Source organism: Sphaeramia orbicularis, chromosome 3 (genome assembly GCF_902148855.1).
Source record: "Sphaeramia orbicularis chromosome 3, fSphaOr1.1, whole genome shotgun sequence".
In the NCBI taxonomy this organism is placed as follows: domain Eukaryota; kingdom Metazoa; phylum Chordata; class Actinopteri; order Kurtiformes; family Apogonidae; genus Sphaeramia; species Sphaeramia orbicularis.
Genome location: NC_043959.1, coordinates 5579552 through 5595623, shown reverse-complemented (window position 1 = coordinate 5595623; position 16072 = coordinate 5579552). Strand labels below are relative to the sequence as shown.

The 16072-nt window shown below is 42.2% G+C and overlaps 1 protein-coding gene across 2 annotated transcripts in view; it reads left to right on the top strand.

Annotated features, from left to right (window-relative positions):
- trip4 (thyroid hormone receptor interactor 4) overlaps positions 1-16072 on the top strand; it is a 308246-nt gene that overhangs the window by 52178 nt on the left and 239996 nt on the right. For both annotated transcript variants that reach the window (XM_030124645.1, XM_030124636.1), the window contains exon 11: positions 6612-6703. In XM_030124645.1, the coding sequence (XP_029980505.1) occupies positions 6612-6703 (92 nt within the window). The remainder of the gene's footprint in view (positions 1-6611; positions 6704-16072) is intronic.

Below are 16072 nucleotides of genomic sequence, written 5' to 3'. Positions count from 1 at the left end.
AGGCTTTGGTCCAGGAAGAGTGGACCAAAACCCCACAGGAGACAGAAGAGAACTTATGGACACTTACAGGAACCATTATCAAGACAAAAGGCTACTCTCTTGACTATTAAGAAAAGACTTTGGACTTAATAAACCTAGGGTATGAATAATTTTGAACATGGCGTTTTTTAGAAATCCTCTAATAAAATACTCCTGAAATAAAGTATTTCTCCAAGTATCATTTGTTCTTATTTTCTCACTTGTGTATCACATATAAGTCACAAACAAACTTGACAAAACTCATTCATTTCATCACAAAAACAAAAAGTTACAAAAAATGGCAGGGGTATGAATAATTTTGAGGACGACTGTATCTGATAGAGTTATAAACTGGAGAGGCAGAAAAGAAAATTTCTATACTGTACAGTACACTTTTATCTATGAATCAAAATAACTCCAACAATGCTCCAACAATGATGTCAACCCGGTTGGTTGGGGGCCTGGAGACCTGTATATGGGGTCTCCCAAACATAATCTCAAAAGGACTCAGCCCACTTCGACTCCTACGTCTCATTCTCATTTGCATGAGAACCAGAGGTAGGGCCTTGACCCAGTTAAGACCTGTTTCCTCACAACATTTAGCCAGTTTTGATTTTAGGGTGCTATTTTCCCTTTCAATAGCCCCCCCCTGATTGTGGATGGTATGCACAGTGTGTTTTGAGGTCAAAACCTAGCATTTCCCCTAACTCAGTTAGTGCTGTGTTCACAAAGTGGGACCCATCGTCTGATGAGATCCTCTTTGGGATCCCCCAACAAAACAAAACAAAATTTTAGTTACCAAAGCCTTAGCCACTGCAGAGCTGTCTGCATGCTTTGCAGGAAAACATTTATCTAACATTCCTCCCTTAGACACATGATCTACGCCATGTGTCAGCTTAGCAAACCAGGGGAAGAAATGTTTGGGCAGACAAGGTCGTCCATCAGCTGCCTGAAGTGAAACAAAAGCCTGTGAAGAAGGACAACAAAGGAGAAGGTCATCAACATACTGTAAAGGAGCAACACCTGGTGGGAGGTCAAGGTGGGACAGCGAGTCGGCCAAAATCGAATTGTAAATGGTTGGGGCCTCGCAATACCCCTGAGACATGCGCGTCCATGTGTACATTTTGTTTTTGAACTGAAACGCGAACCAATATTGGCTATCTGCATGCACGGGAACAGATGTGAACGTGTTCGAAAGGTCCATGACAGAAAAGTGAGATGCAGACGGCGGAATTTGTGATAAAATCGTGTGTGGATTTGGGACCGTGGGTATGCGTGGAACCACGGCTTTGTTTACCGCCTGTAGGTCTTGAATAAACCTCCATGTGTCTGGGTCAGGAGGGGTTCGCACTTTTTTCCACAGGAAAAATTGGGGTCCTGACCGGTGAATCAGGACATGGAACTATAATTCCCACATTCAAATAAGCTTCGAACTCGGACTGTTTTTGACATGGCCTGTAATCAGATCGCGGGGTAATGATGACCGGTGGGCAGTTTCAGACGAGACCCACATCATGTGGACCAGTAGCCCAGACACCAGGTGGGATATCAGCCAGTTTGGGTGGCACGGAGACGGGTGAGAGGCCTGTGGGAGATGTAGACATACAGGTGAGCGCTTCATCATTTAACAACTGTACAGTTTTCTGACAGTGAAACACTGATATCATGCTCTGTCTGTATACCCCCAGTCGGGGAGCGAACATGATGGCCGGGTCAGAGGTGGGACACAAATCTGACACCTGCAAGGCCTTTTCCACAAACGGGCCCACGTCTTTCCAATCTGCATGGCATGGTTTGGAAAGAGCAACATGTGTGGTGCAGCACCAAGCCTGTAAAAAGAATGTTGGTTATCAGTCAGTGACACAGACAATGCACAAAAAAATATGAATCCCAAAACATGTAACCAGTTGTAAGCTTATCAGACTCTGTGTGGAAAAACTTTTCCTCATATGTGGGGTCAGGGCCTCCAGGACTGAAATGAGAAGCACACTATAATCATTTGGGGGTGAGACATAAGCGCCAGGCTGAAGTCTGCTGTCACTCAGCTCGACCCATTTTTCTGTAATTTGGGGGGAACAGACTTTCCACTGGTATACATAATCTGGTAACCCAGCAGCATACCTAACCATTGTGTGTGCGTACACAGAATGTGAGTGGAGATCTGTGCCTGCGACTGTGTTTTGTTGAGTTATCGTTAACCCCTCTGGACCCGATTCAAGTTTTACCCCCAATTTGCACATCAAATCCCGCCCACCCAAATTAATGGGACAGACGGGTGCGAGTAAAAAAAGAATGTTAGAAAGTACATTCTTGTGAAACACATGTCAACGGAACAGTAAAGCTCTCTCTGTCCTGTTTACCACCAGCCGACACAGAAATAATAGTTTTTCCACTCAACTTTAGTGTAGGTGTTAAGTCTACATGTCTGATCACAGAGTATGTAGCTCCACTATCTACTAAAAACAATAACTTAAACCTGCTTATAGTAAGATCAACCACAGGGAGCTTCTGATAGGAGTCAGTACACAGCTGAGCGTGTGTGTGTGTGTGTGTGTGTGTGTGTGTCACCTCCTCCTCCCTCGGGCAGTGCAGCAGAAGCTGTAGTGGGTGTGGAATCCGTGTCTGGAGACCCGCCCTCCAGGGCCGCGAGCCAGTCCCCTGCCCCGTTCCCTCCACGTGGCTGTCTCCGCCCCGCCTTCTCTGTGGGCAGTCCCTTTTCCCATGTCCTGGTTGGCCACAGAGGTGGCCCACCCCTCCACATGTCGGACCACCCCTTTCCGGGTGTAGGTGGGCCTCGAGTGTTCTCCGGTCCCCGCCCCCGCCCACGCTGTTCCCCGGGGGGGGGTCGGGCGGACCAGTCCGGAGTGTCTGATGAAAGTGACCCCTGCCCTGCGTATGGAATCTTCCACTGTCTCATCAGGCCTGTTTCAGGTGTCTCCATGCAGACAGAAAGCCTCAGGTGGGAAAAAACGTCCGGCAGAGACTAGGGGTCATGTGTGCAGCCAGAAGCCGCCTGAGTTCGGACCCGGTGGGTCTGAGTTCATTGCCGAAAGTCCCTCGGGTGGATCAGGTAGATGTTTCAGTGAATGTCCATGCCCTGAACACCACAACAGGACCGTCTGGTCCGCTGACTTCCACCATGGGCATTTGTGCAGCTGTGCCAGAAGTCAGTCCTCCCCCCTGCCTGCAGCATCAGCAGCGGGGGTGGAGTCGGGTTGTGTGGAGTCCGGCTCCGGCGGTGGAGAAGGCCGGGGGTCAGCAGACCTGGGGGGCCTGCTGGGGGCCCCATTGACGTTTGGCCGGTTCTGGAATTACGGCTGAGTGTTACGGGAGGGGGGGCGGGTTCTCGCGGCGTCTTTGTGGGTAGGCGTCCAGACCCGGACACCAACTTCACTGCCTGCACAGAAACACAAGGGGGGGGGGGCACATGGTATATGGTAAAGTGGCGGAGCTCAAGCTCCTTGACAATCGAAAATATAACTGTTTAATCTGTATAATCTGTTTTATCTCTGTTTTTATAACCAGCAGCATAATTTACCAGATCTTACAGACGTAGCACAGACGTCGCACAAAAATACAAGGGAAGTATAAAGTTATGAATACAAAGAAGTGGTTTAAATATTCTAACAAATTAGGCATAAAAGGGAAAAAAACACAGCTAGATGGTGTCATCTACGGTTACACCTGCCTCAGTTGTTTTTGCTTCATTCAGCTTCCTCCAACCACATCTCAAAACATTTATTACAAGTTTCCTATTGTTTAAATTCCCTGACCTTGTTTTTTCTCTCTCTTTGCCTCCCTTTAACTCATTCAGTTTTTGCACACCCAAAGTTGGCGTTTTAGAAAAAATACCCATGTTTACCCAATAATCAGCACATTCAAGCACAATTTCCCCATATTTTCTTTTTACCCATGGGTTTTGGAATAGGGGCCTCTCTGTCCACACCCCCATCACTGTGCCCCGGCCGGTTTCCCATTTTACACTTAGAACGTCTTCTAAGTGGTTTTTGTTCCTTGGCAAACAAAATACTAAAAAACCCTGATTTTTCTTTTCAGTTGTCAGCGAAAAAATCACCTAAAACGCTTTCAAGTTTGTTATACACTTTACTGTATTTACATACAGTAGCAACCTTATACGATTTTTCTTTTTGGTTGAAGGCAGGCGAAAAAATCTCCCAAAAAAACGCCTGTACTCTATTGCATTTGCATACAATAGCAACCTTATACGATTTTCTTTTTGGTTGATGGCGCAAAAATCTCACAAAAACGCCTGTACTCTATTGTATTTGCATACAATAGCAACCTTATACGATTTTCTTTTTGGTTTTCCCTTTTTTTTTTTCTTTTTTTCTTTTTTCCCTATATAAACCTGAATTGTATACCACTGTTACAGTGGTCACCAGTGACGTGAGTTTGGAACACAGAGAGTAAAAGCCCCAACACCCCAAACTGTAACTTTCTCACCGTGTGTGGCGTTGAACTCAGTTCTGATTCCAGTGATGAGACGGGCGGGGCTCGGGGCCGGTCCCCCGTCTGCGGTGTCGTTTTACCACGGGGCTACAGCCGCTTTTTGGCCCATAGGATGATCAGTCCACCAACCTCCGTTCCCCGCCCGACAGCACACATGGAATCCTGCCGACAACGCCAATCTGTTATGGAAATGTTCAACTGATAACCCACACACAAAGAGGAGGAGAGAAAGTTAGAGTTAAAATAAATAAATGCATTTATTGAGAAGTCAATCACAGAGAAACTCTGTAAGTGAAGTCTGCTTAAACAAGAGAAAACTAAAGATTATATAGAACCAAATCCAACCCCCTCAAACTATGATGTCATTCCTTACGTACATCGTACCACCCCATACTACTCCTTCTCTGCTCCGTGAAGAGGTCATGATGACCTCTCCACTCTAACCTTGCTTGGATCCAATCTGGAGTGCAGGCGCCATCCTCTATCTACACATTCAGACATTTAGGTGTTTGGGTTTTAACTCAAGGCAAGAACTCCGTTCCTGGGTTGGGGGTGTTACAGAGTGGTAAACATCACACATAATGAATAATGACTCAGCATTAAAAGAAGATGTACTAACAGTATAAAATATAAAGAGTATAAAATATAAAAAGTAAATTTTTCCACCACACTCCCCACAGATAAGGAGGAGATGGGAGGCGGAGGCCAACTTGGACATATCTAAGGATGATTGGCACAATATATGCACTGAGGCACATCTAGTTGCAAATTCTAATGCATGTAGGGAATTCAAATGGAAAATAATTACTAGATATTTCAGAACACCAGAAATAGTGTCCAAGATGGGTCCACAACATTCCAGTTCATGCTGGAGGAACTGCGGAGCCCATGTAGCTAATCACACCCACATATGTTTGCTTTGTCCTAAGTTAAGTGTGTTTTGGAGGGAGGTTTTCAACGCCCTGAAGGAGGTTTTAAAATGAATATCCCACAAAACTTCACAGTGGCAGTACTGTGAATAATACCCGAAGGTCTAGATAGAAGGGCAGATAAATACCTCATGAATATATTATTCACTGCTGCTTTAAAGTCTATAGCCATCAGTTGGATTAAACCAGAACCTCCCTCATATAATACATGGATTCAAAAAGTTTGGGATATTTACCATTCACATTCTTACTAAGGCTTCAGAAAACCACCTTTACTAAATTATGGGAACCAACAACTTTGCAACTTTGTTGCTACAATAATATTTACTGGGGATGCAAAACTCCATGTTGTTATTCAAGGAGATGTCATCCTGCTTCTGACTAAGATTTATACTAACAGCCTTACTTTTGGAAGTGGACATTATTTGTTTGCACTGATAGAAAAGAAGACCTAATAAAAACAAAGTTAAACAAGAAGAACTGATTTTATCACAGTTGTTGCCCGAAGCGTTAAATTTTTTGTCCATCTGTCTGTCCTTACATTACATCTTAAATAAATGAAGGAATTTCTTTCAATTTGGCTAAATCTCTCAGTTGGACTCAAAGATGAAATGATTAAAATTTGGAGGTTACAGGTTAAATACTTCGAAGCATGAATGAGCACAGGAATGAATACACTAATTATGAGATAATTTGTTGTAAAATAATTACCAGACGTCATTCTATTGTACATCCTAGAGGTCAAGGGTTCTACTTCATGGTGACATTCTGTAGAAACAGTTTTGTGTCTGTTACACTACACTATATTCCTGTAAAAATGGTCTGTTAAGTGAAGATAATGATTGTCAACATAGCAAGAGATTACATTTTGTCAGAAAAAAGACTTCATAGATTCAGTACATTTTCTTTTAAGTCTGTGGTGCTCTGTGGATTTTGATCCAGGTTTTCCAGCGTTTTTCTCCAAAGACATGGGGATAAAGGTCCAAAATTATGTGGAATGATACATATTTTCCATTGTAAAACAGCTTGAATCCAGACAGCACCTTATCCATCTGAAAATCTGTAGAAAAACCTGATTTACATATATTGTGCATTTTGACCATATTGGCATTCAGAATTATTATATATCCACCAACGCAGTGTTTAATATTGTACTCATTCATGGGTCATTGATTGCTTGTGTTTCCTGTGTAGAGCCCAGGTTTCCTAAAGACTACCCCACTGGCTGCCTGTTGGGCTGTGTGAACATGATCGACTGTTTGCCTCAAGAGCAGTTCAGAGAACAGGTAAGTGATATGTTTACAGAGGTCACAATACTGGCTTTATGAGCTTAATGTTTCAGTGCTTCCATTTACACTTTAAAGATGCTGGTGCTACTCAGCTGTACTTTGATATGGAACCCAAACCACATAGTGTTTATTAATTTATGACTGGAATCCCTACATTTATAATCTCAGTTTATCAGTCTTTTCTGTCTGGTTAGTGCTTCGCTCACATTAATAAACAGTAATGCATTGACCTGTAGGAATCCATGGGTTTTAGAAGCAGTAGACTTGATAAAATGGGGAGCTGAGCTAAGATGACTAGTGTAACACAGATTAAGAAAAATATAATGCCTCTCATTTTGTTTTATGTTGAAATCAACACTAACAGAAAAGAATGCATTCATAGTTATCTTACATATTTCTTTGAAAGGGCTTTACATCATTACTGTATTACTTCATCACATTCACATGACTTGATGACCTGACTAAGATTACTGTTGTAACATACAGATTAGGAAGAAATAGAATGGCCCTCATTTTGTTCTGTGTTGACATGGATGTGGACCATAGACTTTACACAGGACTGAACATGACGGTTTGTAAATTTTACTATTCCTCGTAGCATGTGAAGGTAGCATAATTCCAGTCAGTTATCCGCAGAACTCCGGTCCATCTGATTGGAGTCTGTGCAGAACGGTCTGTCATTGCCCATTATAATGTTAAAAGCAACGATTAACTCCAAAAGTACTGGTTGTGTCAATAAGCTGTTTTCGCTTGTCTGATCCTTGACCCAAAATACATTAGTACTCCAAAAGTCAAAGGCTAGCTCTCTCCAGTTTTACAGTTATAAAGCAGACACACATACACGCACGCACGCACACAGGGGTCACTTGGTTTTTATAATATAGATGGGATGGATGCAGTAAAGATATTCGTGAGGAGATCTCAAATGCTTTTTCAGTGCTGGAGTCTTCCATCAGCTACATCTTTGTTGACCAAAATGAAAAGAATTTTACCCTCTGTTTCTGTTACTTTTCAAAAACGTAAAGCAAATGACAGTTTGGGGAAGCAACAACAAATTGAAACTTCAGTTTACTGTCATTTAACCAATTATAATTATTAATTTGTTGTTTTTCTGAGATTTTACACCACTAGTATAATATAAACCTAACAATAGTCAATGTGTGAACATACAGTACACCTCATGAAAAAGAAGATCCATTTACTGGTATTGATCTGTTAAACACATACATGAAAACTGCATTTCTTTTTACCAGGAGCAAACTAGTGGCTGTCAAGTGGTGAAAATTGATGTTGAAATAGTGATGAACATGAAATCTCCGCTGAAGCAATTAACATGATCATTGAAAAATAATTACAGTTATTGATAAAGCTATTTTGTGATAACTGTCACAGGATACTGCATCATATTATCTGGCTTTGTCCCAAGTTTAAGAGTTTCTGGAATGGCATTTTTCATTTGCACAGCAACATTTCCAGCCCCTGATGGTCTCTCTGTGACATTGTTTTGCGCCAATAGTCTGTGACCCTTCCATTAGTTGTATAGTATTAAGTTATGTATAGTGTTCATGTTTGGTGTGATCAGAGCAAAAAGGGTTATTCTGACCCAGGGTGTCAGCTCCCCCTCCTTGTTTTAAAAATAGTTATGTGACATGTTTTTTTGTGTTGTCCTAAAGATATTTGCCTTTCTCTGTCCAAAGTTCATCCTGGTTCTGGGGACCTTTTATTGAATATTTTAGGAGGATAAGGCATCAGCCTGGGAACTGATCATATTGGACTGGACTGTGTTTGTCTTGTTTCATCTTGGCCACATAGACTATTTCTGACTTTGAATCCACTTGTCCATATTTTGGTTATCGTTCAGATTCACATGCAAAAGTGTACTTTTTCTCTGAGCTTGCAGTTTTACTTAAATTTGTTTTTTTTTACCAATATATATTGTCTGTTAGTATGTTTTCTATGTTGGCAAAATGGAAAAAAATCATCCTCATAAATAAAAAAAAAAGAAAAAAGAAAGTATACACTGTAGAAGTATGCCCAGTAGAGTTAAATACCAAACCCAACTAGGCCTGCAACTAATGACTATTTCAGTCATCGACTAGTCATCAACCACCAATGTAATACCGTTTTTCACATTCGCTGAGACACATTTTTTTCAAAGCTGCACCCCTTTTCTCAAAACTGTAAACACAAAACCAAGAATTCAAATTACTTTCACAAAATCTGTCACTCTTCTTGCAAAACCAAACAACTGTCTCAAAACTACAGGGTGTCCCATAAGTCTCCATACATAGGAAAAATAAATGTTTCTTGACATAAACCATTTTTATTTATATAATATGCTCTATATGACTTTTTTTTTTTTTTTTGTCGGGAACACATTTCAATGCATGTCCTCCACTGCTGAAGAACTATAAAGAAGAAATACAAAGAAATACATGTTAGAACCATATATGTATGGAATGTATTATGTCTCCTATGTATGGAGAGTCATGGGACACCCTGTATTTTACCTGCTCTCAAAAGCAAACTGCTTTCAGATTACACACACAGCCAGGCAACATGTAGACACTACAGAGCAGTCATCACACGCTACACAGCAAAATGGAAAACACTGCATCCAGTGCATGCAGAACATAATGTTTATTACATACTGTAAATATAGGTACATCTCAAAAAATTAGAATATCATGAAAAAGTTCAATATTTTTTGTCACTAATTTCAGAAAGTGAAACCCATGTATTATACAGACTCATTGGACATAGTGAAATATTTCAGGCTTTATTTCTTGAAATTTTGATGATTATGGCTTACAGATAATGAAAACCCAAAATTCAGTGTCCCAGAAAATTAGAATATTGCATAAAATTAATCAAAAAAGGATATTTTAAATATAAATGTCAGGCTTCTGATAAGTATGTTCATATATATGAACTCAATACATGGTTGGGTCTCCTTTTGCATGAATTACTGCATCAATGTGGCGTGGCATGGAGGTGATCAGCCTGTGGCACTGCTCAGGTGGAATGGAAGCCCAGGTTGCTTTGATAGCAGCCTTCAGGTCATCTGCATTTCTGGATCTGGTGTCTCTCATCTTCCTCCTGACAGTACTCCATAGATTCTCTATGGGGTTCAGGTCAGGTGAGTTTGCTGGTCCATCAAGCATAGTAACACCATGGTCACTGAACCAGCTTTTGGTACCTTTGGCAGTGTGGGCAGGTGCCAAGTCCTGCTGGAAAATAAAATCAACATCTCCATGAAGCTTGTCAGCAGAAGGAAGCATGCAGTGTTCTAAAATGTCCTGGTAGATGGCTGCGCTGACTGTGGACTTTAGAAAACACAACGGACCAACACCAGCAGATGCCATGGCAGCCATCATCACTGACTGTGGAAAGTCCTCTTTTCAGATGAAAGTAAATTTTGCATGTCATTTGGAAATCAAGGTCCTAGAGTTTGGAGGAAGAGTGGAGAGGCACAGAATCCATGTTGGTTGAAGTCCAGTATGAAGTTTCCATAGTCAGTGATGATTTGGGCTGTGTTACGCTCGGTCTAGGGGTTGCCGAGACGCAACATGATAAGTGAGACTCCTCTCCCTCCATGTCCCTTAACAAACAGGGCAAAATATCAAAAAAATGACCAGCAACCGTGGAAATGCAGTATGAGTTATTTATTTACAAAAAAAGAAAAATTAAATCAGGTAAGGGAATCATATTCTACAAACACAAAATTAAGGAAACCAAAATACAACAATCTTACCAAACAAAAATTTAAAGAAAAGGATTCCCTCCTTGATCACAAGGTTTACAAAAGTTCTAACAAAAAATGTACAAAAGGCTGGTCTGCACACAGAAGGGGAGATGAAATGAGAGGAGTCCGGGGAGGAATGAAGCTCTGCCCTTTAAATTTCCCGGCTCATCTCCTGAAGCACCAATCAGAAAGAGCCAGCACACCAACAGCACACCTGCAGCTCATCTTCCTTTAACTGCTATCTGTTTGAGGGAAAACAGAAACAGAACACACCCACACACACACACACACACACGGAAGAGAACAGAAAAACTACAAAAATACAACAGAACAAATGGCACAGCCCATGACAGAATCAACAAAAAAATACTAAGCCTTAACACCTCCCACCCCAAGAATTTAACACTCCCCTATTGTGTTAAATTCCGATTCTGTATGGGATGGTTGGTTTAACAGTCTAAGTCAACATCGATCTGGACAAAGCATCTGCCATAACATTATCAGCTCCTTTCTTATGACAGATTTGTAAACTGAAATCTTGAAGTAGTAAAGACCAGCGCATCAGTCTCTGGTTTGCATTGCGCATGCGTGACAGGAATACTAAGGGATTGTGGTCTGTAAATACCTGAACAGGTTGAGAACTAGCACCAATATACACTTCGAATTGTTGTAAGGCAAGAAGTAGTGCCAGGGCTTCTTTTTCGATTGTGCTGTAATTTAATTGATGTTTATTAAATTTCTTTGAGAAATAAGAGATGGGATGTTCTACACCGTGGTGATCCTCTTGAAATAGGACAGCACCTGCCCCGTGCGCACTGGCGTCCACCTCTAATTTAAAAGGGCGCTCATAGGTTGGAGCCGCCAGTACGGGCGCACTACTTAATAATGCTTTTGCTGCATTAAACGCTGCATGACAGGCCGGAGACCACATGAATTTTTTGAGAGGGCTAACAAGACTAGTAAGAGGAGCCACGACATCGGAAAAATTTCGGCAGAATCCTCTGTAATAGCCACACATTCCGAGGAAGCGACGCAGCGCGCGCCTTGACTGAGGAGCTGGAAAATCTAACACGGCCTGAACTTTAGCTGCGACAGGACGCACCTGTCCCTGACCCACCTCCTTGCCTAGGTAGGTAACAGTAGCTTTACCGAACTCGCATTTGGCGAGATTTAACGTCAAATTGGCATCACGGAAACGCCTTAAAACAACTGACAAGGTGTTCAAATGTTCAGCCCAGGTTTTTGAATAAACCACCACATCATCTAAATACGCCTCGCAACCTTCCACTCCATTCAGCACCTTTTTCATTAGGCGTTGGAAAGTTGCGGGTGCATTCCTAAGTCCAAATGGCATCACAGTATACTGCAAAAATTGGTCTGGTGTAACGAAGGCGGATATCTCTGACGCACGTGGTGTTAGTGGCACTTGCCAATAACCCTTTAAAAGATCTAATTTTGTCACAAATTTAGCAGCTCCAACTCTATCAATACAATCTTCCATTCTTGGAAGTGGATAAGAATCTGGTTTTGTAACCGAATTTACTTTCCTATAATCGTTGCAGAATCGAGCGGTGGTGTCCGGTTTTGGAACTAAGACGCACGGGGAGCTCCATGGACTATTACTTGGAACAGCTAACCCATGCTCCAGTAAATAATTTGTCTCTTGCTGCATAAGTTTTCTTTTCGTTGGGTTTACCCTGTAGGCATGTTGTTTTATTGGACAGTGGCCTTCAACATCGATATCATGACAGAGCACTGAAGTTTGTTTTGGATGATCGGAAAAGAGCTCTAAATTTTCATTGATTAAACAGATGATGTCGTTACGGGTAGGTTCAGATAGATAGGACAGAAATGAGTTTAAATCATTTAAGATTTCAGAATTCTGTAACCTAATACCCGGTAAAGAACTGTTAGCTCTCAGCCCGTCATCAGACAGCTGGTAAGGGTTAACGCAGGTGACAGTCATGACTGATGCACCTTGGGGTGGCGGTGGGACCGCATCTTTTCTGGAGAAGTAACGCTTTATCATATTTATGTGACAAACACGGGTTTTTCTTCTTCTATCGGGAGTGCGTACCACATAATCCGTTTCACTAATTTTACGCTCTACAACATAAGGACCTGAAAATTGAGCTTGCAGACTAGACCCAGGGATAGGAAGCAACACCAATACTTCATCACCTGGCTGAAAACTGCGCTGTACTGTCTTTTTATCAAAGTTGTGTTTCATTTTAGCTTGGGCCTGAGCAAGATTTTGTTTTGCCAGGTCCTGTACATAACGAAGTCGCTCACGAAAACCGCTGACATAATCCAGCACATTACGCTCAGCGTGCGGTTCTGAAGATAACCATGCGTCACGGAGCAGCCGAAGAGGACCGCGCACGGTGTGGCCAAAGACCAGATCAGCAGGACTAAATCTAAGGGATTCTTGAGGGGATTCCCTAACAGCAAGAAGAAGGAGTGGTAGTCCTTCATCCCACTCTCTACCAGATTCAAGGCAAAATTTACGCAGCATTGATTTTAAAGTCTGATGGAACCGTTCGAGTGCACCTTGGGACTCAGGATGGTAAGGGCTAGATGTTACATGTGTAATTTTTAGTTTGGCCAAGACTTGAGAAAAAATCTTTGACATAAAATTTGTGCCTTGATCAGTTTGAACAATTTTAGGTAGGCCAAAAGTTGAAAAAAACTTAATTAGGGCTTTCACCACTGTTTTTGTTTTTAGAGTGCGAAGGGGAATAGCTTCTGGATAACGAGTGGCTGCACACATTATAGTCAGAAGGTACTGCTGTCCAGATTTGGATTTTGGCAGAGGGCCAACGCAATCCAACAGGATGCGCTCAAATGGCTCCGCCACAACAGGTATTGGCTGCAGAGGAGCTGAAGGTATCGGCTGGTTTGGCTTTCCCACTAATTGACATACGTGACAGGACCTACAATGTTTCACTACATCGGATTTTAGACCAGGCCAAAAGAAGTTACGCAAGATTTTATAATACGTTTTTTTAACACCCAGATGACCACCAGTAACAGAATCATGCGCCAATTTCAAAACCTGTGGTCTGTACTCTACTGGCACTACTACTTGAGTCACAACGTTCCACTCAGTGGAATCAGGAGCCCATTTCCTCATCAGAACACCATTTTCAAAGAAAAAACACACAGAGTCATACTGTTTATCACCAGAAACAGCAGAAGACCGACACTGCGCTAGGGTTACGTCACTCTGTTGAGCCTTAATTAACATTTCTCTGTCCACTTTGAAATCAATCTCAGATTCAACAGGTAACAAAGTCACATTTTTTTCACCTTTTTCCTTCACAGTCACATTATCAGACAGTTTATTCATATCATTAGAAGCCATGAACGTGTCAGAAAGATCCACAATTTCACCCATTTTGCGGCTCTGAGCGCGCGTAATTACGCATGCAGGAAACACAGAAGAAAACGAAGGACAAGGGGCTGAATCGGATGAACTACAAATTGGTTCATCAACGACCTCCGGCGCGGGAAACACCTGACCGCCAGCCAAATCGTTACCGAGGATAAAGGACACACCTTTAACCGGCAATTGAGGACGCACAGCTACACGTATCTGCCCACTGAGAAACGAGGACTCAAGATGCACCTTGTGGAGTGGGGCTTTTACCACGCTCATTTTAATTCCCCAAACCAAGAGATCGGATTTACATGATGATTCATCTGAAAGTGGTAACACATTATCAAGCATGAAGGAATGATCCGCACCAGTATCTCTGAGAATGGTAACTGGTACTTTATCATTATCCTTCCCAGTGAGAGACACAAACCCTTTGGAAATAAAGGCTGATAATGAGGATCAACCTCAGTTTTAGAATCGGACACAGCGCGATTTTCCAATTGGGGTGCGGCTTTAATGAGACCGACGCCCGCAGGTGTTTTAGAAGATTTATTTAGCATTTTTCGTTTTAGGACCGGACAGACAGCAATTAAATGCCCTGCCTCGCGACAATAAAAACACTCACGGCTTTCACTGGACGCAACGGATGGACTTTTACGCACCGGTTTTGGAGACCTGATTTTTTTGTCTAATCCATAATTAGTACTGCGAGACCCTGACGTAACGAATGCCCCTTTGTGAGTTAAATTATATTCATCTGCTTGAACTGCTACATTATCCAAACTTGTAACTTTTTGTTCATTTAAATAAACCACAATTCGATCCGGTAAGCACTTTTTAAATTCTTCAAGCAGAATAAGTTCTCTAAGTTTTTCATATGTGTCAGCCTTACTCGCCTGACACCATTTATCAAATTGTAAACTTTTCTCTCGGGCAAATTCCACATAAGTCTGGTTGGCAGTTTTGTCACTGTTCCGAAATTTTTGTCTGTATGCCTCAGGCACTAATTCATAAGCTCGCAACACAGTACTTTTAACCACATCATAATCTAAACTTTGTTCTACGGACAGACTAGAACACACTTCCTGTGCTTTACCCATAAGCTTACAATGTAACAGAAGAGACCAAAATTCTTTCGGCCAATTAAGAGCGGCCGCGATGCGTTCAAATGCACCAAAATATGAATCAACTTCAGACTCACGAAAGAGTGGAACTAAAGCTATGTGCTTACTTATGTCAAATGCTGGGCTGGGGAGAGGTGAGAGAGGTGGTGGTGTGGTTGGAGACATTTTCTCTAACTCAAGGGCTCGCACGCGTACGTGCATTTCTTGCAGCTCTAGTTCCTTTTGGCGCATCTCCACCTCCTTAATTCGGAGGGTTAAACGGAGGTTCTCCGTTGACATACCTGCAGGAGAGACCATTACCGGTTCTCCACTAGAGGCAGCAACCCCTGAAGCCTTCTCCACCGTTTCAGTCTCCTCCTCCTTTTCCTCCTCCTCCTTGGCGGAATCCTCCTCCGGGGAGGACAGCACGCCTTTTTCCACCAGCTTGTCACATAGCGCTTTCCGTAGCTCCGCCTTTCGGGCCTGATAGGAGACTTGAATATTGTAACAATTAGCCACAATCAAAAGATCTGCTTTTTTGCAAGTGTCAATTTTATCCCAAGTGGGATTGGTCACAAAATCATCCAATGAAAACTCCATATCACCCCACACACAAAAGACAAAACTGCCAACAAGAAAAAAGACGCCGCAAACTACTCATCAAAAAATCCAAAAATGGAAAAAACAAACGGACGAGCCCCCAATTCATGTTACGCTCGGTCTAGGGGTTGCCGAGACGCAACATGATAAGTGAGACTCCTCTCCCTCCATGTCCCTTAACAAACAGGGCAAAATATCAAAAAAATGACCAGCAACCGTGGAAATGCAGTATGAGTTATTTATTTACAAAAAAAAGAAAAATTAAATCAGGTAAGGGAATCATATTCTACAAACACAAAATTAAGGAAACCAAAATACAACAATCTTACCAAACAAAAATTTAAAGAAAAGGATTCCCTCCTTGATCACAAGGTTTACAAAAGTTCTAACAAAAAATGTACAAAAGGCTGGTCTGCACACAGAAGGGGAGATGAAATGAGAGGAGTCCGGGGAGGAATGAAGCTCTGCCCTTTAAATTTCCCGGCTCATCTCCTGAAGCACCAATCAGAAAGAGCCAGCACACCAACAGCACACCTGCA